Consider the following 25,612-nt stretch of genomic DNA (forward strand, 5'->3'; position numbering starts at 1 on the left):
TTTTTTAAAGCTCATCAGCTATTGTTAGTGTATTTTGTGTGGCCCAAGACAGTTCTTCAGTGTGGTCCAGGGAAGCCAAAAGATTGGACACCCCTGCTGTAAATCAGTTGTTCAGTGTTCCTTCCTGGGATGAGACACTCCACCACCTTGGTTTGATATTTAGATTTCCTAAGGCTAGTTCCTGGGATTCTTTAAGTAGAAGGTCTGGTTAAACATGAAGAAGGAGCCGTATCCCATTCCTGTTCCTTTTCATTATGACTCTCCATCCATTAATGTAGTTTCCTGGAACATTTAAAAAGTGACCCCATATTTTCATAATTTGAATTTTTATGTCTTTTGTTTACTACTTTATTCCAAGGGCCTGTAGAAAGTTACCTGGCCTTGCCCAGGCACAGTGGCTTATGCCTGTAATCCCAGCACTTTGGAAGGCCAAGGCTGGTGGATTGCTTGAGCCCAGGAGTTCGAGACCAACCCAGGCAACATGGTGAAACCTCGTCTCTACTAAAAATACAAAAATAGCTAGGCATGTTGGGTGCATCTATAGTCTCAGCTACTTGGGAGGCTGAGATAGAAGGATCACTTGAGCCCAGGAGGTCGAGGCTGCAGTGAGCTATGATCACACCACTGCAGTCCAGCCTGGGTGACAGAGCAAGACTGTCTCAAAAAAAAAAAAAAAAAAAGTAGGTTACCTGGTCCAGAATAGATGTGCAGTAAGTGGGTTTTTGTGTATATGAATGAATGAATGGAAGACTGAAGTTAGTTATTATAGATGACATATTATGGGGGCCATTCTGAGTCTAGTATCAAGGAGTTTACAGAGTTGCAGATGACAAGTTTGCTAATGTGTGCTGAGAGCTTTCATAGCCTAGTACCATGTTAAGTGCTTCACTTGGATTGTTTTCATTCAGTCCTCACAGCACACTGATGAATTAAGTGCTGCTGTTATCCCCTTTTTGCAGATAAGGAAACTGAGGCTTAAAGAAGTTAATTTGCCCAAAGTCTTCTATCTAGGAAAGGGTGGAGCTGAGATTCAAACTGTGACTTCAAGCTCAAGATCAAGGCATCTTAATAGTTTTTTGGTTTTTGTTTTTTTTGAGACGGAGTTTTGCTCTTGTTGCCCAGGCTGGAGTGCAATGGCACGATCTCAGCTCACCACAACCTCCGCCTCCTAGGTTCAAGCGATTCTCCTGCCTCAGCCTCCCGAGTAGCTGGGATTACAGACATGCGCCACCATGCCTGGCTAATTTTGTATTTTTAGTAGAGACGAGTTTTCTCCATTTTGGTCGGGCTGGTCTTGAACTCCCGACCTCAGGTGATCTGCCTGCCTCAGCCTCTCAAAGTGCTGGGATTACAGGCGTGAGCCACTGTGCCTGGCTTGCATCTTAATAGTTTTAACTACAGTCCCTCCCCATCCCCCCTTTTAAATTAGTCATTTAAATAAAACCCTAATTCTTATACTGAAAAAAATGTGAGTAAACATTAAGTATTTCAGCTGTCCTTTAGAAAAGTCTGATCCTTATAAATTGGAAATAATTTTCAAGCTTTATTTTTTCTAGATCCATGAAAATAATGGATCACCCTTTCCTGATATATTTAATTTTATATTAAATATGCATTTTAAGTGATAAATGGCAATTCTGATGCTCTGGGAACTGCAGAGTACTGGCTGGTTAGAACTCTGAGTGGAATAAGAGTAACTGGCTCTAGGTTAAGTCCAGAGATGGTTTCCTGGGACAGAAAGTGTGTTGGTGTTTGGTTATGGTTGTTGGGATATTGACGCGTGTCTGATTTCTGATTTTTTGCCTATTCTGGATTGGGGTAGTTCCCACATAAATGTTACTGAACTTCAAGTTTGTGTAAGAGTCAATTCTTCTGGCTACCTGTAACAAATAACAGGTATCTTTAAAAGTTTGATTGAGAATAGGCAGCAAACTAGAGATGGCCCAAAAAAACATTGGAACATTTGAAAAATTCTTGTTAGGTTATCTTTAGCTATTTCTAAGTCTAAATACTTCATGATCAGTTTGTGATTTGGACATCAAATGCTGAGTGTAATGCTTAGCCGATATCACCTGAGACCTGTGTCCACTGAAGTTTTACTGTTTGTGCTTAGCGTCAAAAGTAATTAAACTGAAGCCCTTTTTAGAGGGGCCCCTGCTTTGAACAATAGCAAATATATATTTGCCATTTTGGTAGTGAGTGTCTGCATTTGTGCAGTAAATGAGCTCATGAGTAAATTGAGGAGCAAATAGACTCATTTTTCTCCTCTTTCCCATCTTCCCATAGATGCAAGCCTCCCCTATCCAGCCCCATTCTAGAACTGCATTCAGAGGACACACTTCAGATGGGCAAGTATCAAGCTAATGCAAAATGGACTGTATCAGTATTTTTGCTTCCCACCCCCTTTTTGAAGATGGGGTTTGTGTTGGGTGTGTGTGTGTGTGTGTGTGGTGGTATACAATGTATTGTCAACTGAAGAATGACGAGGTTCGTAAATTAGGAAAGGAGAGCTTGCTTTCTCAGAGAGGGTTGAGCCTGCAGGGTGGCCATTCTAACAGGCTGGGAAGCACAACCTCCTTCTAGAAGTCAACAACAGACACTTTGAAGGAGGGGCAAAAGGAGGAGGAATTTATGCTCAGCCAGGTGGGTGAACATACATATTTAATAAGCTATAGGAGGAGTCATGAATATTTATGAAGGGCGAACTGTGTACGTGTGCAGTTGAGCTTCACATCCCATCATAGGTCCCATGTACAAAAAAATGGCAGTGTTAGCATGATCCAAGGGTGGAGGTTTTGGCCCTCTGACATCAAAAGGTGAAGCAGAGGACACAAAAACCCACATCTTTCGGAGACTGGCCAGAACCACACCCTGTTCTGTGGTCTCATCAGGAAGGAATGCTGGTTGACCGTTTTGGAGTGGCCAAAGAGAGGGGCAGCAGTCAGGCAGTTGGGTTGGATGACAGCAGCAGTAGTCTTTTGAAAGGGCTGGTTGCTGTTTAGCCCTTAGGGAAGAACGCCTACAGGCAGTTAGTGAGCAAGGGTTTTGAGAAGGCATCTGACCTCCCATCCCGACGTGGCCAAGAACTCAGTTTTCAAGGTCACTCTGGGGTCCCCTTGGTTCAGGTGGCTGGGGAGCTTAGAATTTTATTTTTAGTCTATAGTAGACTTTTGCCGATACATTTATACTTGGGGTTACCATGAAGGAATTTTCAACGACTTTCTAAATGACTCTTCTTAGATGTCCTTAGGTCTCTAATCTTCAGTCTTTCTGTAAAGACCTTGAGTTAGTTGCCAACATTTCAAAAATAAACTTCTCATGAAAAATCTCGATTTCTAGCTTTTCTTGGAAAAAACCAGAAGACGTGGTAACATTAGGCCATGTAATGTTACCACGATTTCTACATGGGAACAATTAAATAGTGGCTGCCTCAGTTAGAGGAGTTGCCCATCCTCCAGTTCTGTCCCCACCACTCTCTGGTATCTTACACTTGACCTGCTTCACTCAATTCTGTTACCTGTTTGGCCCTGGCAGTCAATTTTCTCCGTTTTTTCCCTCAACTTTTAATTATGACTGTGTCTTAACAATGCTTTTCTCATTTCTGAGCCTTTCAAATTATGGGTCAGTCTCTATCTACCACAGTCTTCCTTTGTTTTCAGTTTTTGTCTGAGAGAAGTTAAAGGGGTTTATTAGTAATTCAGGTCAGAGATCGTGCAGAGAGGACAGCCTTCACCAGTAGTCAGCACAGGTAACACCGTGGGCATCAGGTGACTAGATGAGCCAGGTTTATTACAACAAGCAGGGACATGAGAGGAGGGAAAGTGTTCTCTGAGGCGGGGGTGGCAAGGAGTCTAGGCTTTTTCTAGCCCACTCCTCCAGATTCTTCCAACCTCTACCCATTACCCAGTTCCAAATCTGCTTCCACATTTTCAGGTACTTAGAGCCACAGCCCTTCTTCTCAGCTTCTCAGTACCAGTTTTCTGGTTTAGCTTGTTTTGTGCTTCTATAACAGAATACCTGGGACTGGGTACTTTATAAAAAGAACAGAGACTTAGTACAGTTCTGGAAGCTGAGAAGTTTGAGGTTGAGGGGCCCACATCTGGCAAGGGCCTTCTTGCCGTGTCATCCCATGGAGGAAGGTAGAAAGGCAAGAGAGCATGACTGTGAGAGAGAGGTGAAGGGGTGCAGACTCAGAACACACTCCCAATCCCAATCCCAAGCGAGTGGCATTAATTCATTCATTGGGACTGAATCACCTCTTAAAGGTCCTACCTTTCAACACTGTTGCATGGGGGATTAAATTTCCAACACACGAACTTCGGAGGGACACATTCAAACCATAACACCCTAACACTGGGTATATTGTGATTTAAAAAATTTTCTACCAGTCTGGCCAGGTGTGGTGGCTCACGCCTGTAATCCCAGCATTTTGGGAGGCCGAGGCGGGTGGATCACCTGAGGTCAGGGGTTCGAGACCAGCCTGGCCAACATGATGAAACCCCGTCTCTACTAAAAATACAAAAATTAGCTGGGTGTGATGGCGGGCGCCTGTAATCCCAGCTATTTGGGAAGCTAAGGCAGGAGAATCTCTTGAACCTGGGAGGCGGAGGTTGCAGTGAGCCGAGATCATGCCGCTGCACTCCAGTCTGAGTGACAGCATGAGATGAGAGTCTATCCAAAAGAAACAATTTCTACCAGTCTGGTAGGCCAAAATGATGCCCTATTATTTTATTTTATTTTATTTTTTGAGATGGAGTCTCCGTCTGTCACCCAGGCTGGAGTGCAGTGGCTCAATCTCTGCTCACTGCAACCTCTGCCTCCTGGGTTCAAGCGATTCTCCTGCCTCAGCCTCCCAAACAGCTGGAATTACAGGCACGCGCCACCACGCCTGGCTAATTTTTTTTTGTATTTTTAGTAGAGCCAGGGTTTCAGCATGTTGGTCAGGCTGGTCTCGAACTCCTAACCTCGTGATCCTCTGCCTCGGCCTCCCAAAGTGCTGGGATTACAGGCATGAGCCACTGGGCCCTGCCGATGCCCTATTATTTAAAAAAAATTATGTAACTTTGAATGCTAGTGAGATGGAGCATCTTTCCTTCGTTTTATTGGACTTTGGGACCTCTTGGTAAATTTTTTCATTTCCTTTTTCCATTAGTTTGTGGTTTCTTTCCTTTTCAGTTTATAGGAACGCTTCATAACACATGGATGTGTTCTTTTTTTTTTTTTTTTTTGAGAGTCTTGCTGTGTCACCCAGGCTGGAGTGCAGTGGCGCGATCTCAGCTCGCTGCAAGCTCCGCCTCCTGGGTTCATGCCATTCTCCTGCCTCAGCCTCCCAAGTAGCTGGGACTACAGGCGCCCGCCACCACGCCCGGCTAATTTGTTTTGTATTTTTAGTAGAGACGGGGTTTCACTGTGTTAGCCAGGATGGTCTCGATCTCCTGACCTCGTGATCCACCGGCCTCGGCCTCCCAAAGTGCTGGGATTATAGGTGTGAGCCACTGCACCCGGCCAGATGTGTTCTTTGATAAAGGTCTGTTGTCAACTTTTTTTTATTGAACTTTTTTCTCATTCTTTTACTTATCTTTTAATTTTGTGTCTCATCGGTAAATTTTTTACTCTGGTTCTTTATAGTTTTTGATTTTGCCATTGTGCTGAGAAAGGAGAATTTGAATAAAAATGAAATAAAAATGTGAATGAAAATTTGGGCGAACTGATAGGTGATCTTAAAACTGACAAAAAATATTTGTTTAAAAATGACCTTGTTTTATCAAACCTACAAGGCTGTTGACAGTGAGAATCACCATTATTTATCAGTAAGAAAGAAAAAGTGCCGACACTTAAGCTGACACATCACCAACTGTTAGATGCATCCTGATTTCAGGAATGTTAAAATGTGAAAGGATGCATCTTAGAATTGATGATGTATTTTTTTAAGCTAACGTCTGCCTAGGGTAAAAAATCAAAAGTGTACAAATGGGCACACAGTGAAAAGTCAGAAGGTGTTTTTAAAAAGGAAGGCCGGGCGTGGTGTCTCACACCTGTAATCCCGGTGCTTCACAAGGCTGAGGTGGGAGCATTGCTGAGGGCACCTAGTGAGACCCTGTCACAAAAACATAAAAAAAAAACTAGCTGGGCATGGTGGTGCACGCCTATAGTCCTAGCTACTTGGGAGGCTGAGGCAGGAGGATACCTTTAGCCGAGGAGTTAGAGGCTACAGAGAGCTGTGATTGCACCACAGCACTTCATTCTGGGTGACAGAGCATGACCCTTTCTCTCAAAAGAGTGAAAAAGGGAAATTGGGTTCTGTTACCGCCTTGCTTAAAACTCCCTATCGGATAGGACCCATGTTGTTCATTAGGCCTCTGCGTGCCTCCTGATTTTGCTTTCTTTTCTTTCTTTCTTTTTTTTTTTTTTTTGAGACAAGGTCTCACTCTGTTGTTGCTCAGGCTGGAGGACAGTGGTGCAATTGGTCACAGCTCACTGCAGCCTTGAACTCCTGGGCTCAAATGATCCTCCTGCCACAGTCTCCCGAGTAGCTGGGACTACAGCTGTGTGCCGCCACACACAGCTGATTTTAAATTTTTTGGGGAGAGACAGGGTCTCGCTATGTTGCTCAGGTTGGTCTCAAACTCCTGGGGTCAAACAGTCCTCCCGCCTCGACCTCTCAGTGTTGGGATTACGGGCGTGAGCCCCCGCACCTGCTCCTGATTTTCCCTTTGACCACAGTAACTATGATCTAGCCACACAGATATCTTACTGTTCTCTGACTGTGCCAAGAATGTTCTTCCCCTCAGTCCTTTTCATTTCCTCTCTCCTCTTTGCTTGATGGGCTCCTTCTCATCTGCTCAACTGCCGCTTCCTCAGAGGGGCCCTCCCTGACTACTAGGTTAAAGACAGACCCCCTTCCTGCCGCCTTATGTCACACTCTTCTCTTTCAGTTTCCTCATGGTACTAACTGCTCCTTGATATATTCTTGATTACTCATTTATTTAATGATTCACTTTCTCCCTCTTCTGCCATGTAAGCTTCCTGAGAACAGGGACTGCTTCTGTCTTGTTTACCACTGTAATCCCTGCACCAAGAGCAGTGCCTAGCGCACAGACAGTATTGAATGAATACTCACGTGACTGCTTGAATGGATGAATGTGTTTGTGTTTTTGTAATCCGCTTCAACTCTGGTGAAATTAGGCAGAAAGAGAAAAGAACAGCAAGTGAAAGCACTTCAGAATGCGAACAGGATTTCAGCTGGGCCGTGAGAAGGAGACCCTACCTAGGGAACAGATGATCTCAGCCAGGGCACACTGAAGGAAGAGCTGGGAAGGCCAATGTGGCTGGGGCTCGGGTGGCAGGAGGTGTGTGCTTCAAGATTGAGAAAGATCGTAAAGCCGGCTGAGAATTTTGGACTCCATTCTAAAGGGAGTCAGAAGCCTGTTTCACATGCCCCACGATACCCTGAACTTCTCTGTAGAACTTACCACACTTGCCCTTGTTCTCTCTCTTTCCCACTGGATTTTAAGCCCCATGAGGGCAGGGACCATGTCTTCTTGTTCATCAGTTATTCCCAGGACTTGGCTCAGTGCCCCATAAGTGTCAGATGGGTAGTCAGACAAACTAATTCTCTGTACAATCCGGAAATCTGCCTGAGGCTGTCTCCATTTTACCTTTTTTTTTTTTTTTTTTTTTTTTAAACTGAAGGATCCTAGGAAAATCTGTGAACCTAAAAGGTCACTTTGCAATGCTTATCAACAATGATAATTAGTTTGTCATAGAAGATACCATGAATGGGATTGATGGGGTTCACTACAGATCCAACACATCTCTCGAAATGCACCTGGCGGTGATGGAAGAGAATATTAGTCATATGATACACCAGCACTTGTGTGTGTGTGTGTGTATGTGTTTAACTACTGTGTTACATTGTGTAAGTCTTCAGTTTTCTCATGCCTTTTCACCTCATGACCTAATCACCTCTTAAAAGTGTTTAAGACTGGCTTGGTGGCTCACACCTATAATCCCATTACTCTGGGAGGCAGAGGCAGGAGGATCCCTTGAGCCCAAGAGTTCAAGACCAGCCTGGGCAACATAAGGAGACCCACCCACCCCCCATCTATACAAATAATGAAAAAAATTAGCCAGGCATGGTGGTGCACACCTGTGGTCCCAGCTACACAGGAAGCTGAGGCAGCCTGGGGGGTCGAGGCTGTAATGAGCCATGATCGTGCCACCGCACTGCAACCTGGGTGATACAATGCAACGCTGTCTCAAAAAACAACAACAACAACAATTAAAAAAAAACTGATTAGGATGATAAAGTATATATACTTAATGAGGCAGATAATTAAAGCTTGTATCCATTAGCTTCTGCACTGTAACAAACTGCTGCAAAGCATGTGGCTTAAAACAACAACCATCTATTTAGCTCACAATTCTTTGGGTTGGGTTCATTCAGGTGGAACTTCTCAGCTGGGCTCATTCCAGCACCTGCCTGGATTTAATCACTTGTGGTCATCTTCACAGAAGACCTGTGCTGTGTAGCAGGCATTGGGCTAGGCCAGGGGGTCCCCACCTTTCTTGCTTCCCAGTAATTTGTCTCAGTAATGTTTTCATAGTACCCCTGAGCCAAAAAACACTCAGCAGTTCTTTTTAATTAGTTGGGTTTAAACAGCTGAAGTATTTATGTCCTAACAACTTACTAGTCATTTGAAAAAAAAGTACACATAAAATGAAATAAAAATACCATTTTTACTTCATTCTTAAGCACCCAGAATTGCTTCATGAGATGCGTGCCCTGTAGGGCACTTTACAGCTTCACCTTGGAATCAGATTGGACACCACCCCTGTGTTCCACATTCACATTGGCACAATACTTGCTTTTTTCTTTTTTTGAGACAGAGTCTTGCTCTGATTTGTCACCCAGGCTGGAGTGCAGTGGCACACTCTCAGCTCATTGCAACTTCTGCCTCCTGGGTTCAAGCAATTCCCATGCCTCAGCCTCTCAAGTAGCTGGCATTACAGGTGTGCGCCACCACGCCTGGCTAATTTTGTATTTTTAGTAGAGATTCTGGCCAGGCTGGTCTCGAACTGGCCTTCAGCAATTCGCCTGTCTTGGCCTCCCAAAGTACTGGGATTCCAGGCATAAGCCACTGTGCCCGGCCGGTCTGTTTCTTTAGAAAGTTCTGTAAGTATCACACAAAATGATTTCAGTTGCCTTACATTTTTCTCTCATGAAATAGAATGTAGGAAAAGAAGGGATTGTAGATCTCATTTTGGCAACCAAGTTATCTTTCCCACCAGCTCTCAGAAGCATTCCAGACAGATAAGGATTTTTCTGTTCTCATGGCCTCTTGCCAGTGCTAGATTTTATACAAATGGCTTTATTTTCCCAGAATTATAAAACTCCTTCGAAACTTGCTCTGAGCCTGTCCTCCACAAATACATTCAGTTCCCTACAAAATAATGATAAAGCATCCTTCAAGGACAGATAATGGACCTGTTATTTCCCCACAGCTTGAGTAGCCCCTGACTTAAGAAGAGCAACTGAATCATGGGATGCTGGTGTGAGTTACTCAAGTCATCAAATTCTATCATTCAAAGGGATCTCAAGGTAGTCTTGTCCAGTGCTTCCCATGTGGTATACCAGTATGCCGCCACATACGGCTGGGCCACTGCAGAGTGGCGGGTGAGCCTCAAGTCACTGACTCCCTTCAGCTCAGATGTACCTTGTGTACAACTTATAAGAATAATGATGATGATGTGTGATTTTTGCTTTACATGCTAATGTTAGATCCTAATGTGAGTAAGAGAGATCTCCCCTGAACTACATGGTATTAGACTTCATGTGTTAATATTCTGGTGTATTATTTGTTGTTGTTTGGCCAGGGATGGAAAAACTCATTCCAAATGTGCTTATTATTAATATATTTGTTATTTGCAAGAAGTTACACAGGCATTTTGGAATTATTTTCATAATAGGGTAGGCAACTACCTTCATATTCTTTTATTTTGTAGAGACAAGGTCTTTGCTCTGTTGCCCAGGCTGGAGTGCAGAGGCACGATCATAGCTCACTGCAGCCTTGAGCTCCTGGGCTCAAGCCATCACACCTCAGCCTCCGGAGTAGCTGGGACTACAGGCATATGCCACCACACCTAGCTAATTTTTAAAATTTTTTTGTACAGACAGTCTTGCTGTGTTGCCCAGGGTGGTCTTGAACTCCTCATTCAAGCCATCCTCCTGCTTGGGCCTCCCAAGTTGTTGGGATTATAGGCGTGAGCCACCGCGCCCAGCTGCATGCCATATTCTTTATATTGCTTTCCTGACTCGTGACACCCTGGGGCCAACTTTGGGTTCCCTGCTTGCCCTTTATTGCTTTCCTGACATCTAGCAGGCTCTTAGGAGGTGTTTCTTTAGCGTATGGTGTGTAGCCATATGTATTTGAATCAGCCAAGTGGAGTTATCAAGATAATAAATGAGAACCTACTTACATGTTATAGGTTAGCCTTTTCAGCTTTTTTGCTGAAGTTCTCAGAGCCAAGAGAACCTGAATTATTAGCAGTAGTGTGGGTAGCTGTTGATGTTTCAGCTCCTGCAATGGTTTGTACCCTCAAGGAAGTTGAGCAAATAATGTCTGGAAGTTGAGTGAATAAAATCAAGCAATTTTCTTTCTTTAAAAAAAAATTTTGTTAACTTTTTTTTTTTTTTTTTTTAACTGAGATATTGCCTCACTCTGTTGCCCAGGCTGGAGTGCAGTGGCATGATCTCGGCTCACTGCAACCTCCGCTTCCCACGTTCAAGCCTCGCGAGTAGCTGGGATTACAGGCATGCGCCACCACACCCAGCTAATTTTTGTATTTTTAGTAGAGATGGGGTTTTACGATGTTGGCCAGGATGGTCTCGATCTCCTGACCTTGTGATCCACCCATCTTGGCCTCCCAAAGTGTTGGGATTACAGGTGTAAGCCACCGTGCCCAGCCAATAGAAATGTAAATTTCTGCTAGTGAAAGATGTAGTGAATCAGAAATTTGGGGTGGAGCCTACCAGTCTGTGGTTTAGCAAGCCACCCAGTTGATTCTGATGACCGCTGAAGCCTGAGAATCACTATAGATAACCATTTCATCCCACCTCTGCTGGAGTCTTTCAAAGCAAATGCTGTCATTTTATTTGTAAATACATTAGTACATAAACTGTCTTTTTTAAAACGTAACACAAATTGGCATAACATTTAGAGAGCAGCCTGCTAATGGGTCCCCATATTTAAATAGGCTTACCCTCTGATCTCTTAATTCCACTCATACTATCTACTTTAAAGAAATAACTGGACAGATGCTTCATGATGTTTATACAAGGGTGCTTAAATGCCTAGATGGGGAAAACTTAGAAATACCACGTCTCATAGTGAGGGATTGGCTAAATAAGTTATGTTTTATCCAGTCAATGGAATGCTATGAAATCATTATACAGAAGGATGTCCCTGATGCTGTTGTTACGTAGGAAAAGCAGTTTTCAAACCACATATTGGGTGGTCCCATTTTCTTTTCTCTCTTCAGGATGTGTGTGTGTGTGTGTATGTGTGTGCACACCATGTGCATGAGAGGGGATGTGTTTTTGTTTTGTACAATAACTTAAGCACATAGGACAAAAGGCTGAAATGTTACACACCAGAACAGGAATAGTTATCTTTGGAAGATATGATTTTGGTTCATTTTTACCCTCCTCTTAACGTATTTTTTTTTTTTAACAATGATGCATGTATTTTTATAGTAAGGAAAAACCATGAGGCTACTGTAACTTTGGAAAAGACATATTCATTAAAATTATATCCTCTGATTGCATTTGCAGATGGACACATACTGGATTCAAAGAGATATGCCGTTATTGGAGCAGATCTCCGAGACCTGTCTGAACTGGAAGAGAAGCTAAAGAAATGTAACATGAATACACAGTGAGATTTTTTTTTTTAAACCTCTTCTGCATTTGTGATTTTATGCTAATTATGAGATAAGGCCAGTCGGAAGTACAGCATGATATTCATGTTCCATTTTTTATTCTTTAAGAGTTTTATCATTTCATTGCTACCTAGTTTTCTGAAAAAAATTCTTTTTTTTTTTTTTTTTGAGGTGGAGTTTTGCTCTTGTTGCCCAGGCTGAGTGCAGTGGCGCAATCTCAGCTCACCGCAGCCTCCACTTCCCAGGTTCAAGTGATTCTCCTGCCCTCAGCCTCTCGAGTAGCTGGGATTACAGGCATGCGCCACCATGCCCGGCTAAGTTTGTATTTTTAGTAGAGATGGGGTTTCTCCATGTAGTCAGGCTGGTCTCAAACTCCCGACCTCAGGTGATCCGCCTGCCTTGGCCTCCCAAAGTGCTGGGTAGTTTTCTGAAATTTTTTAAGCAATGCTGTTCAAGTCTGTTTCTACATCAGAATCACCTGTGTTACTTTGTAAAAATACTAGTGCCTAATTTCATATAAAAGTTTGAGAGAAGATAATTGTATGGATAGAAACATATTTGTAACATATAATGAAAAGATTAGCATCCAGAATATATAAAGAACAACTACTATTAAAAAAAAAACACCGCAGAAAAATGGGCAAAATATAGCTTACCAGGCAGCTGAAAGAAGAAACTGAATATCATATGAAACAGGTATTGGGCATCAGTGATAATCAGATGAAATTCTATTTTACTGTCACCAAGTTGGCAAAAATGTAACAGCTGATAATATCAAGTGTTGACAAGGATGTGGGGGATAGGGAATGATAATGCCACTGCTGGAAGTGAACTTGGTACAACTACTGTGAGGAGCAATCTGAAAGTATCTAGTAACATTGTAAGTATGTGTACCATACATAGCAGTTCCACTTTCGTGGGTGTCTCCTTGAGAAGATCTTGCATATATGCATAAGGATGTTCATTGTAGTTCATGAGTCTGGGAACTGAGTCCAACTGCACAGGTTTGAATCCTGACAGGAATATGCACTAGACCATGACTTTGGATAACTTACTCACTTCTCTGCATCTGTTTCCTCTTCCGAAAAATGTGAATTATAGGCTGGGCATGGTGCCTCATGCCTGTAATCTCAGCACTTTGGGAGGCCGAGGTGGGCAGATCACCTGAGGTCAGGAGTTCGAGACCAGCCTGGCCAGCATATTGAAACCCCATCTCTACAAAAAATACAAAAAATTAGCTGGGCATGGTGGTGGGCGCCTGTACCCCAGCTACTCAGGAGGCTGAGGCAGGAGAATCACTTGAACCCAGGAGGCAGAGGTTGCAGTGAGCCAAGATCATGACATCGAACTGCAGCCTGGACAACAGAGCAAGACTCCATCTCAAAAAAAAAAAAAAAAAAGAAAAGAAAAGAAAAAGAAAAATGGGAAAATGTGAATACTAATAGAACCCACCTGTAAGTGTTAGCAGTTGAAGATGCTGAAATCTCTGAGAAATGCTATTCATTTCTGTAGTTTTAATTGTTGCTGATGATTTTGATGGTTCCTCGAAGAGAAGATAAAAATAATTCCTAATCGCAATACTTAGAGATAACCACCTTAAAAGATTTTATCCCAAAATTTTTAAATATATGTTTTTCTTTAAAATCTGATTATGCTATGTGTATAATTTTGTAACTTTTTGTTTGTTTGGAGACAAGGTCTTACTCTGTCACCCAGGCTGGAGTGCAGTGGCGTGATCTGTGCTTACTGCAGCATGAATCTCCCAGGCTCAAGTGATCCTCCCACCTCAGCTTCCTGAGTAGCTGGGACCACAGCAGTGCACCACCACACCCATTTAATTTTTGTAGAGACAAGGTTTCACCATATTGCCCAGGCTTGTTTTGAACTCCTGAGCCCAAGCGATCTAACTGCCTTGGCCTCCCAAAGTGTTGGAATTAACAGGCGTGAGCCATTGCACCCAGCCAGTTTTGGAACTTTTAAAAGAATCGGTCGGGCGCGGTGGCTCACGCCTGTAATCCCAGCACTTTGGGAGGCCAAGATGGGCGGATCACGAGGTCAAGAGATTGAGACCAGCCTGGCCAACATGGGGAAACCCCGTCTCTACTAAAAATACAAAAATTAGGTGGGTGTGGTGGTGTGTGCCTGTAGTCCCAGCTACTCGGGAGGCCAAGGCAGGGGAACTGCTTGAACCCAGGAGGCGGAAGTTGCAGTGAGCTGAGATCGTGCCACTGCACTCCAGCCTGGTGACAGAATGAGACTCTGTCTCAAAAAAAAAAAAAGAATCTAATATATATGTGTATATGTACACATACAATCATTCATTTGTTTGTCTATTCACTCATTTAGCAAATAATCAAGATTCTGTGAAGTACAGGTACTCACTATGAACAAAACAGCTTACACATTATCGTGTAAGGAAAAGAAATATTAAATAGCTAATGACATTCAACTGTTTCATTACTCTTGGGGTATCTGCTTTGAAGAAGTGCAGGGAAGCATCTGATAGGCCACTTGAATCTGGGGACCATCGATAGCTTTTGTGTCAATAAATACAGTCCCTGAAACATCATGCTTATGAGCTGCATAGCAGTTCATTGGGTAGGGCATACCATGTTCTTTTCAACCAGTTTCTTGTTGGGCTTAGCTGGGTGTTCTGCAGTCAGGGCTGGGCTTAGCTGGATGTTCTTCTGCAGTTTGGGTTGGCCTTACTTAGCTGGAGGTTCTTCTGCAGTTTGGACAGGGCTTAGCTGGATGGTTCTGCTTGTGGTTGGGTTTAGCTGATATTCTGGAGTTCAGTCAGGTGGACAGTGGGCAGGCCAGCTAGGGTCTGGCTGGCTGTCAGTTGGGATGCCTTCTTCTCTTCCACAGGTCTTCTCCCCCTATAGCAGGCTAGCTTGGGTTCCTTCACACAGTGGTTTCAGTTTTCCAAGTGCAGCAAGAGAGCAAGCACCAATGTGCAAGTGACTTTAAAGCTTCTGCTTGCATCATGTTTGCTACTGTCCTGTTGACCAAAGCAAAAGTTTCATGACCAGCCTAGATTCCAGGGGTAGAAGAATAAACACCTCTCAAATGGGGGAAGCTGCAGTGTTATGTTGGCGTGGTGTGAGTGCACAGCAGGGGAGAACTTGAAACCATTTTTACAATCCACCACACATGCTCAACATGTTTTCATTGCCACACAAATCATTGCTCACTGCTCACCTTTTCACAGGAGAAAGCTCGGATTGTGATGGTATTCCACATGTATTCCTGTCCTGACTGGGGCTGTGCTTGCTCAGGCCTTCTGAGTTCCCTGGGGCATGGACTGCCCCACCAATACTGCAACATGTGTACAATTAGAGGGTCCTGACTTGATGATAACAAATTTATGTGCCTTTTTTTTCTTCTCTTTAAGATTGCCAACACTCCTGATAGCTGAATGTGTGCTGGTTTACATGACTCCAGAGCAGTCCGCAAACCTCCTGAAGTGGGCAGCCAACAGTTTTGAGAGAGCCATGTTCATAAACTACGAACAGGTAAAAGGAAGCACAGGAGAACTGGGTTCCGTACAGGATCGCCGTGGTGGCTTCCCTCTCCCAGCACCCTTAGGATAACTTCCCTTATCCTTTTCCTTCTGCCTCCAGCCTCTCACATGTCTTCTTTATTCACCAACCAGCAATCTTAGTACTCCTGACCTCTTGACCTCCTGCAGACTTCTAGCCAGTTATTAGAACTTCTGTCTTAGCCTTTACAAAAGATTTTCAAGTTCTTATTTTTATCATTACATGTACCATGGAGTCATAGAACATGAGGAAGGGGATTTTGGCTACCAGCATTTCGGGGTAGCAACTCAGATGCTGTCAGGGACAGGCAGGTGGTGTCAGTGGAGGAAGTCAGCCAGGTGTAATAGTGTAGGGTTTGGGGACTGTGGTGAAACAGCACCCACGTCCCATCTCACAGGAGTGGCCACTGCCCATTTACAGCCAGTTGTTATCATGTAGGCATGTGAGCCTAGAGCTGCCAGAACTCCTGATTTTTGAAAGAAGTTGGAAATGCAGGATTTTAATGTAAAATATTCTAATTTCTAAAATTACCATGTATGATTTACCAGCTGCCTGTTTACTTCTTCTGATTTATTGCAGAAAAAGTTCTGCTTTAGAGCTTTGGAATAGCTAGGGTTGAATCCTGGCCCTGGCTTGTGCTCTCAGCTATGTGACCTTAGGCAGCACAGCTTAGTGATTGGGAGTCCATTCTCTGGAGGTGGGCGTTCCTGCTGTGTGACCTGGGCAAGTTACATAACCCCTCTGTGCCTGTTTCTTTCTTTCTTTTCTTTTTTTTTTTTTTCTTTTTGAGCCAGAGTTTCACTCTTACTGCCCAGGCTGGAGTGCAACAGCACACTCTCGGCTCACTGCAACCTCCGCCTCCTGGGTTCAAGCGATTCGCCTGCCTCAGCCTTCCAAGTAGCTGAGATCACAGGTGTGCACCATCACACCCGGCTAATTTTATATTTTTAGTAGAGATGGGGTTTCACCATTTTGGCCAGGCTGGTCTCGAACTCATGACCTCAAGTGATCTGCCCGTCTCGGCCACCCAAAGTGCTGGGATTACAGGCATGAGCCACCATGCCCGGCTGACCCTCTGTGCCTGTTTCTTCATCTGAAAATAATAGTCCCTACTTCATAGCATTGTTGTGAGATATAAATGAGTTAATGTATCCAAAAGCACTGACAGTGTTGCCCAACTGTAAGTAAGCATCAGCTATTTTTTGTTCTTTCTGAGCCCCAGTTCTTTGTTTTGAACTGGGTGGGCGCGGTGGCTCACACCTGTGATCCCAGCACTTTAGGGAGGCCAAGGAGGGCAGATCTCCTGAGGTCAGGAGTTTTGAGACCAGACTGGCCAACATGGTGAAACCCTGTCTCTACAAAAAATACAAAAATTAGCCAGGCATGGTGGCGGACACCTATAATCCCAGCTACTTGGGAGGCTGAGGCAGGAGAATCGCTTGAACCAGGAAGGCGGAGGTTGCAGTGAGCCGAGACTGCACCACTACACTCCAGCCTGAGTGACCGAGCGAGACGCCATCTCAAAAAAAAAAAAAAAGAAAGAAAGAAATACCCACTCTCCAGATTATTATGGGGATTCCTGAGATGATGGTCAGTGGCTTATCACATGATAAGCACTGATACATGCTCACTATTTTTATTGTTTATTGCTTTTTATTTATTTGTTTGTTTGAGATAGGGTCTCACTGTATCACCCAGGCTGGAGTGCAGTGGTGGGGATCATGGCTTACTGCAGCCTCGACCGCGGGCTCAGATGATCCTGCCAGGTCATCCTCCCAAGTAGCTGGGATCACAGGTGCACACCACCATGCCCAGCTAATTTTTAAATTTTTTTTGTAGGGACAGGGTTTCGCCATGTTGCCCAGGTTGGTCAGTTTTATTTTTTAAGTCTCCTTTTCTTTTTTATTTTATCACACATAAGAGCCATCAGGGGACTTGCCCAGTGTCACGTAATTATGGACAGATCTAGGGCTAGCCCTTGGTCTCTCAGCCTCCTCCCCAGGTCCCTTCCTGCCCAGGTTCCTGTGTAGATGGTTCTCGATTGGTTGATTTTGCATCCTTCCCTCTCTTTAATTGGGAGCGCTCCTCAGACTCTGTCTTCCATCCTGATGGATGGATGTAATGGAAGCTGGCCTCACTGGTCTTTTCTTTTGATGTGAATAAATCCTGGAGACCCATCTTTGCTTTCAGGATAACCACATCTGGGGAAACATTCTGCTGTCCATACTCCACATGTTTTGGATTTGTACTGCTGCTTTCACTTTCCTTAGTTTGTGTATTCTTTTGTTGAACAAGTGTTTATTCAGCATCATATGAGAGATGATGGATTCAGTGAATTCTGACCAGAGATCTTGTCACTTTGGAGCAAGCCTGGGAATGTGCCAGTTTTCAAAATGTTGTCCATAGCTGTCCCTAGACTGGTTCTGCTCCCACCCACCACCCTCGCCTGGTGAATAATGAACATTTAAGTTAATTCAGTGGTTTCCTAACAAACGCACGATGACCAGCACCCTCACAAACCATGTATTAATTGCTCACATGCTTTACATTGTTTGCTTTTCCTTTTTTTTTTTGTCTTTTTTTTTTTAGAGACAGGGTCTCGTTCTGTCGCCCAGGCTGGAGTGCAGTGGTGCCGTCATAGCTCACTGCAGTCTTGAGCTCCCAGGTTCAAGTGATCCTCCCACCTTAGTCTCCCATTAGTTAGGACTGTAGGTGCACACCACCACTCTCGACTTTTTTTATTTTTTTGGTAGAGACAGGGTCTTGCTATGTTGTCCAGGCTGGTCTCAAACTCCTGGCCTCAAGCAGTTCTCCCACCCCAGTCTCCCAAAGCCCTGGGACTACAGGCATCAGCCACCATGCTCAGCTTGTTGCCTAATTAGTAGTTTAAGATGACAAAACTACATGGATGATAATAATTTCAATAATAATTCTAAAGCAGTGGTAGCAAATTCTTAGATTTTGCTTACTATATAGCAGGGACTATTCTATGAGTTTTACATATATTAACTTATTTATTTATTTATTTATGTTTTGAGATGGAGTCTTACTCTGTCACCTAGGCTGGAGTGCAGTGGCACGATCTTGGCTCATTGCAACCTCCACCTCCCAGGTTCAAGAGATTCTCCTGCCTCAGCCTCCTGAGTAACTGGGATTACAGGCGTGTGCCACTATTCCTAGCTAATTTTGTATTTTTAATAGAGACAGGGTTTTTCACCATGTTGGCCAGGCTGGTCTCAAACTCCTGACCTCAAGTGATCCGCCCACCTCGGCCTCCCAAAGTGCTGGGATTATAGGCGTGAGCTACCGCACCCAGCCTTTTTTTTTTTTTTTGAGACAGAGTCTCGCTCTGTCGTCCAGGCTGGAGTGCAGTTGCGCAATCTCGGCTCACTGCAGCCTCTGCCTCCTGGGTTCAAGTGATTCTCCCGCCTCAGCCTCCTGAGTAGCTGGGATTACAGGCATGTGCCACTGCGCCTGGCTGATTTTTGTATTTTTAGTGGGGATGGAGTTTCACCATGTTGGCCAGGCTGGTATTGAATTCCTGGCCTCAAGTGATCCACCCGCCTCAGCCTCCCAAAGTGCTGAGATTACAGACATGGCCACCATGCCTGGCCTAAAGTGAGTTTTTGAAAAAGCAATAGTGTATATACTACAATGGTGTACACTAATATTGTTTCCTGGCCTTTTTCATATATAATTTTGGGTTTTTTAGATTAGTTTTTGTAATTTAAAAAGTAATACCACATGTAGAGTACAAAAATTAAAAATAGAACAGGGTAGACAAGGAAAAGTAAATCTCTCTCCTGCCCCAGACTTTGGTCCTCTAATCTGGGAAGCAAGGCTGCCACATTCCAGAATTTTTCTATGTACATAGAGAGATTCTTTTTTTCCTTGAAGACAGATGGGCTCATACTATCCATATTCCTCTGTACTTCACTTTTCAAGAGTTTACCCTAGAGGTCATTTCATGTCTATATCTGTCTTCTCTGTTTTCATGGCTATATATAATTTCATTGTACAAACATGCTAGGAGTTATTTCCAGATTCTTCCTATTATACCTAATGCTGTGATAAACATTCTTGCATCTTAGCATACATGTGTGAGTGTGTCTGTAGGATAGATTGCTTTTGGTGGAATTGGTGGATCACAAGTTGAGCATTTAAAATGGTTGTATCCTGCCCAGTTTCCCTTCCAGGGCTACCCAAGTTTATGCTCCCGCCAGCACCGTGCTGGTGCCCGCCCCTCAGTCCTTTTCCTATGCTGGGTGTGCGTCATCAAGCGTCAGCCTCGGCTGCTTAAAAATAGGATGATGATGTTTTATTTTGCATATTTAGGAAACCCTTAGAGTAATATCTTACCTTCTCTTTCCCTCCTAGGTGAACATGGGTGATCGGTTTGGGCAGATCATGATTGAAAACCTGCGGAGACGCCAGTGTGACCTGGCGGGAGTGGAGACCTGCAAGTCATTAGAGTCACAGGTCAGAGAGCAGGGACTGGGATATCCATTTGGACCCTTAGTCAACCAAGATATAGAAAGGTCTTTCTTTGCAGATACGGTCACGGAGAAGCCCTGTTCAGTGCCTGCCAGCACAGGCTGCTGAGCCTCCACGTGGGCCGCTAGTTCCTGATGCTGGGAAGACCAAGTCCTGCTTCACCATCTTGGTGTAGAAAATACACATTTGCATTTCCTACACCCTATTACTTTGACTTTGTATTACGCAAATTTTCAAACAAACATAAAGGTAGAGGGAATGGTAAAATAAACACACACGTCCCATCACCTAACTTCAATATTTCTTATATTATCAGTGGTATTTCCTATATTCCCCCACAATTTTTTTGTAGATGTTGGAATATTTTCAGGCAAATCCCAGACAGCACATGATTTCACCCCTAAATACACATGTGAATCACCTTCCAATAAGGACTTTCTTCTCCCAGGATGATGATAATACCGTTTCACAGATCATACAAGTTGACAACTCCTTCATAGCATTTAATGCCCAGTTCATGTTCGGTTTCTCCAGTTGTTTAAAAAACCTTTTTTTTATAGTTGATGTGTTTGAATCAGGATTTAAACATTGTCCACACTTTGTAGATGATTGATATGTCCCTTAAACCTCTTTGACTCTATATTAATGCCCCCTCCCTTTAAAAAAGTCATTTATTTTTTCTCATAACACCTCCCACCCTGCCCCCATATAAATAGGTTCATTTTTTTGGGCGGGCGCGGTGGCTCACACCTATAATCCCAGCACTTTGGGATGCTGAGGCAGGCGGATCACCTGAGTTCAGGAGTTCAAGACTAGCCTGGCCAACATGGTGAAACCCCATCTCTACTAAAAATACAAAAATTAGCCGGGTGTGGTGGCACACACCTGTAATCCCAGCTACTCAGGACGCTGAGGCAGGAGATTTGCTTGAACCTGGGAGATGGAGGTTGCAGTGAGCCGAAATCAAACTACTGTACTCCAGCCTGGGCAACAGAGTGAGCCTCCGTCTCAAAAAAAAATTAAATAAATAAATAGGTTCATTTTTACATATCTTTTGTCACATAACAATTAGAGTGCTTTAAAAAACTGTCACTCATAGAAAAGTTCTTCCTTTATTTCTCTTTGGAAGTACTTTAGTGAACTTCCCCCCATTATAACAATGCTTGTTCAATATGGAAAGTTGGAAAGTTAAAAGAAGGTATTAGGGTCTAGGATGGGCTTTTGAGAAAGGAGTCATCTCAGGGGAGGTCTGGTGTGCTTAAGAGCATTTCAGTACCAAGCGCACTGGCTCACACCTCTCATCCCAGCACCTTGGGCGGCAGAGCGGGGAGGATCGCTTGAGCCCAGTGGGTCAAGGCTGCAGTGAGCTGTGATCACACCACTGCACTTCAGCCTGGGCAACAGAATGAGACCTTGTCTCTTTAAAACAAAATAGTGTCTTAGATTTGTAAGCCGGTGGCTGGTAGTTCTCTAGTTCTCCATTTCTCTTCGTTGCACATTTTAGAAAGAACGGCTCCTGTCGAATGGGTGGGAAACAGCATCGGCCGTCGACATGATGGAGTTGTACAACAGGTTACCTCGAGCTGAAGTGAGCAGGTATGGGGTTGGGGAGCGTCAGCTTGATGGGCATTCATTGTGAACTGAAGGCATGATTGCCTGTATTCTTTCATGCAGAAAAACAGAACAATATATGGAGATTTCATTAAAAAACAAAAAACAAACAAACAAATAAAAAACAAGGCCAGGCACAGTGGCTCACACCTGTAATCCCAGCACTTTGGGAGGTATAGGCGGGCAGATCACTTGAGGTCAGGTCAGGAGTTCGAGACCGGCCTGGCCAACATGGTGAAACCTTGTCTCTACTAAAAATACAAAAATTGGCCAGGCAGGGTGGTGCACATTTATAATGCCAACTACTTGGGAGGCTGAGCCGGGAGAATCGCTTGAACCTGGGGCGGGGGCAGAGGTTGCAGTGAGCTGAGATCGTGCCGCTTCACTCCAGCCTGGGCAAAAGAGCAAAACTCTTGTCTCCAAAAATAAATAAAAATACAAAAATTAGCCGGGTGTGGTGGCACACATCTGTAATCCCAGCTACTAGGGAGGCTGAAGCAGGAGAATTACTTAAATCCAGGAGGCGGAGGTTGCAGTGAGCTGAGATGTGCAATTGTATCCAGCCTCTGCGACAGAGCAAGACTGCTTCTCAAAAAAAAAAACAAAAAAAAAAACCCAAAAAACAAGACCCTAACTAGACCTATTTTGAAACAAGTTAAACACTGATAGCAGCTTGAAAGTAACTCATTAGCTATTAGCTGAGATAGGGCTTATGCCCAAACTGATTATTTTAGTGAAAACAAGCAATGACACCTGGAAAACTCCCAGAGCAACCTTGGCAGTGGAAATTTTACATAATCCCTGCTTTGGAGAGGGAGGAAAACGACGTTGTTCAAGGACGTATAAGGGGCTGGCGGGTTTTTAAATGGACTTTTCTCCCCATTATAAAGGAAATCTATGCTTGTTGTTCTAAAAAGTTCCTCAAGCATTCTAAAGTGCATGAAGTATAAAGTAGTTGTCCGTTCTGTAGTCACAACTGGGAGGTAGCAGTTCTTAACATATTGGGGAATATTCTTTTCCTAGATAGATAAATAAATATTTATTGATACATAGATTTCTATTTTTTGAATCTGTGGATTCATACTACACATACTGGTCTGTAAACCACCATCCTTTTTGAAAACAATAGATTGTATTTGCCTTTACATATCAAAATATTGAGGGTTGCCATATCCCATTTAAGGGTACATAGGGCCAGGTGTGGTGGCTCACACCTGTAATCCCAGCACTTTGGGAGCCCAAGGCAGGTGGATCACCTGAGGTTAGGAGTTCGATACCAGCCTGGCCAACATGGTGAAACCGTGTCTCTACTAAAAATACAAAAAATTAGCTGGGCATGGTGGCAGGCGCCTGTAATCCCAGTTACTTGGGAGGCTGAGGCAGGAGAATTGCTTGAACCTGGGAGGCGGAGGTTGCAGCGAGCCGAGGTAGCACCATTGCACTCTGGCCTGGGCAACAAGAGCGAAACTCTGTCTCAAAAAAAAAAAAATAAGGTACATAGTATTTATATTGATTTACGCAGATATAGTATATTGATGATAATTTTTAAGTAATTAAAAATGTCTGTAGCTGGGCATTTAGTTGCAGTGTCTTGTTTATTCATCATGTTTTCATTTGCCTGTTATAAACAACACTGGAGAGAACATCACCAACGTGCACCAACGTACAGCGCTAGTGCGCACTTCAGCTCTTTTTTTTGTAATCACTCTGTGCTTCCTGATTCATGCTTCCTTCTTGCCTTTGGAGACCTAAGATCAATAGCCTTTGGTCTCTTACAAGATCATGAGAAGAATTTTGGCTTTGCTTTTCCATATAACTTATTAACATTTAGGCATATCACTGTTTTTCCCAAATATGTACATGAATAATTGGCAATGAAAGCCTAGAGGGTTTGAGAAAGTGCTGTCTCCACGTGATCAGGTCAGTGCTTCCTGGATTCTTCCAGAAGCATCCTTCCCCACAGGCTGGTTTTCATTTGCTACATGTCAAGACGACTGTTTTGAACATCCCTGATCTGGCCCCTGAAATGGGGATGCTCTGGCACTGCTTCTAGGTGCCCAGAAAGGAGCCTCTGACTAGCATTAACTGCAAGGAAAGTCTCTTGCCTCCAGGCAGGCATTTGTCTCATGTTTCCAGGACCTTCTGTAGACAGCAGCGTGTAACCCTCACGGGGGTGGCGGGTAAGGAGATTGGAAGGCCTTTGTCTATGCCAGGCCGAACAGCCTTTCCAGCTCTGTGAATGCCACGTAGTTTGTATCTGCTTTTGCCGGAAACTGTGGAGTATAATAGGAAGTCTAAGGTGAGCCTGTTCATTGAACAAATGCTGAGTTGAGTGTCTGCTGTGTGCCCGGCACTTTTCTAAGCACCAGAGATACAGCAATGATCAAAACAGGACAAAAGACATTCCTGCCCTTGGGAGCGCTCATTCTAGTGAACAGCTTAATAATTAGTAGTGTCTCCTGATAGCTGTACTTGGTAATAACCATCCTGGAGCCTTCAGTATGGTACTGGATTTTTCTAGAACTTGTTATCAGATCTGCTTTGGATGTCTCCTGATAGAATGACTTGGGAAACAACCACAGTACTTTATGTGTAGTCATTCTTACTTCAGATTTGGTCCTGAAGCCTGCATACCAAGACGGGAATGAACTCACAAATACAGAAACATGCACAGATACACACGTGTTCACACCTGGGCGTACGTGCACACATATAACAGACAAGGCCTGGGCAACTGGCAGGATTCATATGTTAGCAGTGGCTATTGTGAATAGTAGGAATATGGATCCTGTTTTCTTTTTTTACTTTATTCTGTATACTTTTTGAAAATGCCGGACTTTTCCTCTATAGTGTGTACCTATTTTGACAGAAACTTTTTTTTTTTGTTTTTTGTTTGATAGAGATGGAGTCTTGCTATGTTGCCTAGGCTGGTCTCAAACTCCGGGCCTCAAGTGATTCTCCCACCTTGGCCTCCCAAAGCTCTGGCATTAGAGGCGTGAGCCACTGCTCCTGGCAAACAGAAACTTTTTTAAAAAGCTATTTCCATATGTTTGTGCATGTTTCTCTGTGTGTGTATATAGTTATTTATTTTTATTTTTTTGAGACCGAGTCTCGCTCTGTCACCAAGGCTGGAGTACAGTGGCGTGATCTCTGCTTACTGCAACCTCCGCCTCCCAGGTTCAAGCAATTCTCCTGCCTCAGCCTCCCAAATAGCTGTGACTACAGGTGGGCACCACCACGCCAGGCTAATTTTTGTATTTTTAGTAGAGATGGGGTTTCATCATGTTGGCCAGGCTGGTCTCGAACTCCTGACCTCAGGAGATCCACCCACCATGGCCTCCCAAAGTGCTGGGATTACAGGCATGAGGCACTTCACCCAACCTGTGTATGTATGTTTAAAAGTTTACATTTAAAAGGCTTTTTTGGAAAAGTCATACATGCATATAATTTTTTATAAAACCAAAATAAAGTAGTATAGAGTAAAAACAACCCTCCTCACTGCTGGTCTACTACCTTCTCTCTTAAGAGACAACTACCATTTCTAGTTTCTTCTGTATTTTCCAAAAGTCTGTACGTATACAGACAAATTTGTCTCACTTTTTCTTTACATAGAGAGTGGTGTAATGTGCACATTACTTGCTTTTTAAATTACGCAACTTGCTTTTTAAATTCCATGGTATATATGTCTTGGAGGTTATTGCATATTAATACGTATGGACCTACCCCATTTTTAAAAATGGCTGCATAGTGTCCTGTTTTGACAGTATGAATCTGCTTCAATTTACTCTGCCTGTCTCCTCCAGTTGCCACTAGTTTTTCTTACTGAAGTTCAACAGCTCTTTATATAATAAGGAACTCAACCCTTTGCCACTTGAATTGCAAATATATGTTTCTAGTTTGGCATTTGCGTTTTGACTTTGTTTATGGTATTTTTTCTTCTTTTCAGTGAAAAGACATTAAAATGGAGCCACACCATAATTACTATTTTATAGCCGCCTTCTTTCCACTTAATCTATCATAAACAT

At 43.6% G+C, this 25,612-nt stretch overlaps 1 protein-coding gene across 1 annotated transcript in view; it reads left to right on the plus strand.

Moving 5' to 3' along the window:
* LCMT1 (leucine carboxyl methyltransferase 1) overlaps positions 1-25,612 on the plus strand; it is a 66,294-nt gene that overhangs the window by 37,327 nt on the left and 3,355 nt on the right. Inside the window, exons 5-9 of the mRNA XM_004057373.4 lie at positions 2,287-2,348; positions 11,834-11,936; positions 15,335-15,455; positions 19,860-19,961; positions 21,481-21,572. Coding sequence (XP_004057421.1) covers positions 2,287-2,348; positions 11,834-11,936; positions 15,335-15,455; positions 19,860-19,961; positions 21,481-21,572 — 480 coding nt within the window. The remainder of the gene's footprint in view (positions 1-2,286; positions 2,349-11,833; positions 11,937-15,334; positions 15,456-19,859; positions 19,962-21,480; positions 21,573-25,612) is intronic.

This window comes from Gorilla gorilla, chromosome 18 (genome assembly GCF_029281585.2).
Source record: "Gorilla gorilla gorilla isolate KB3781 chromosome 18, NHGRI_mGorGor1-v2.1_pri, whole genome shotgun sequence".
Lineage (NCBI taxonomy): Eukaryota > Metazoa > Chordata > Mammalia > Primates > Hominidae > Gorilla > Gorilla gorilla.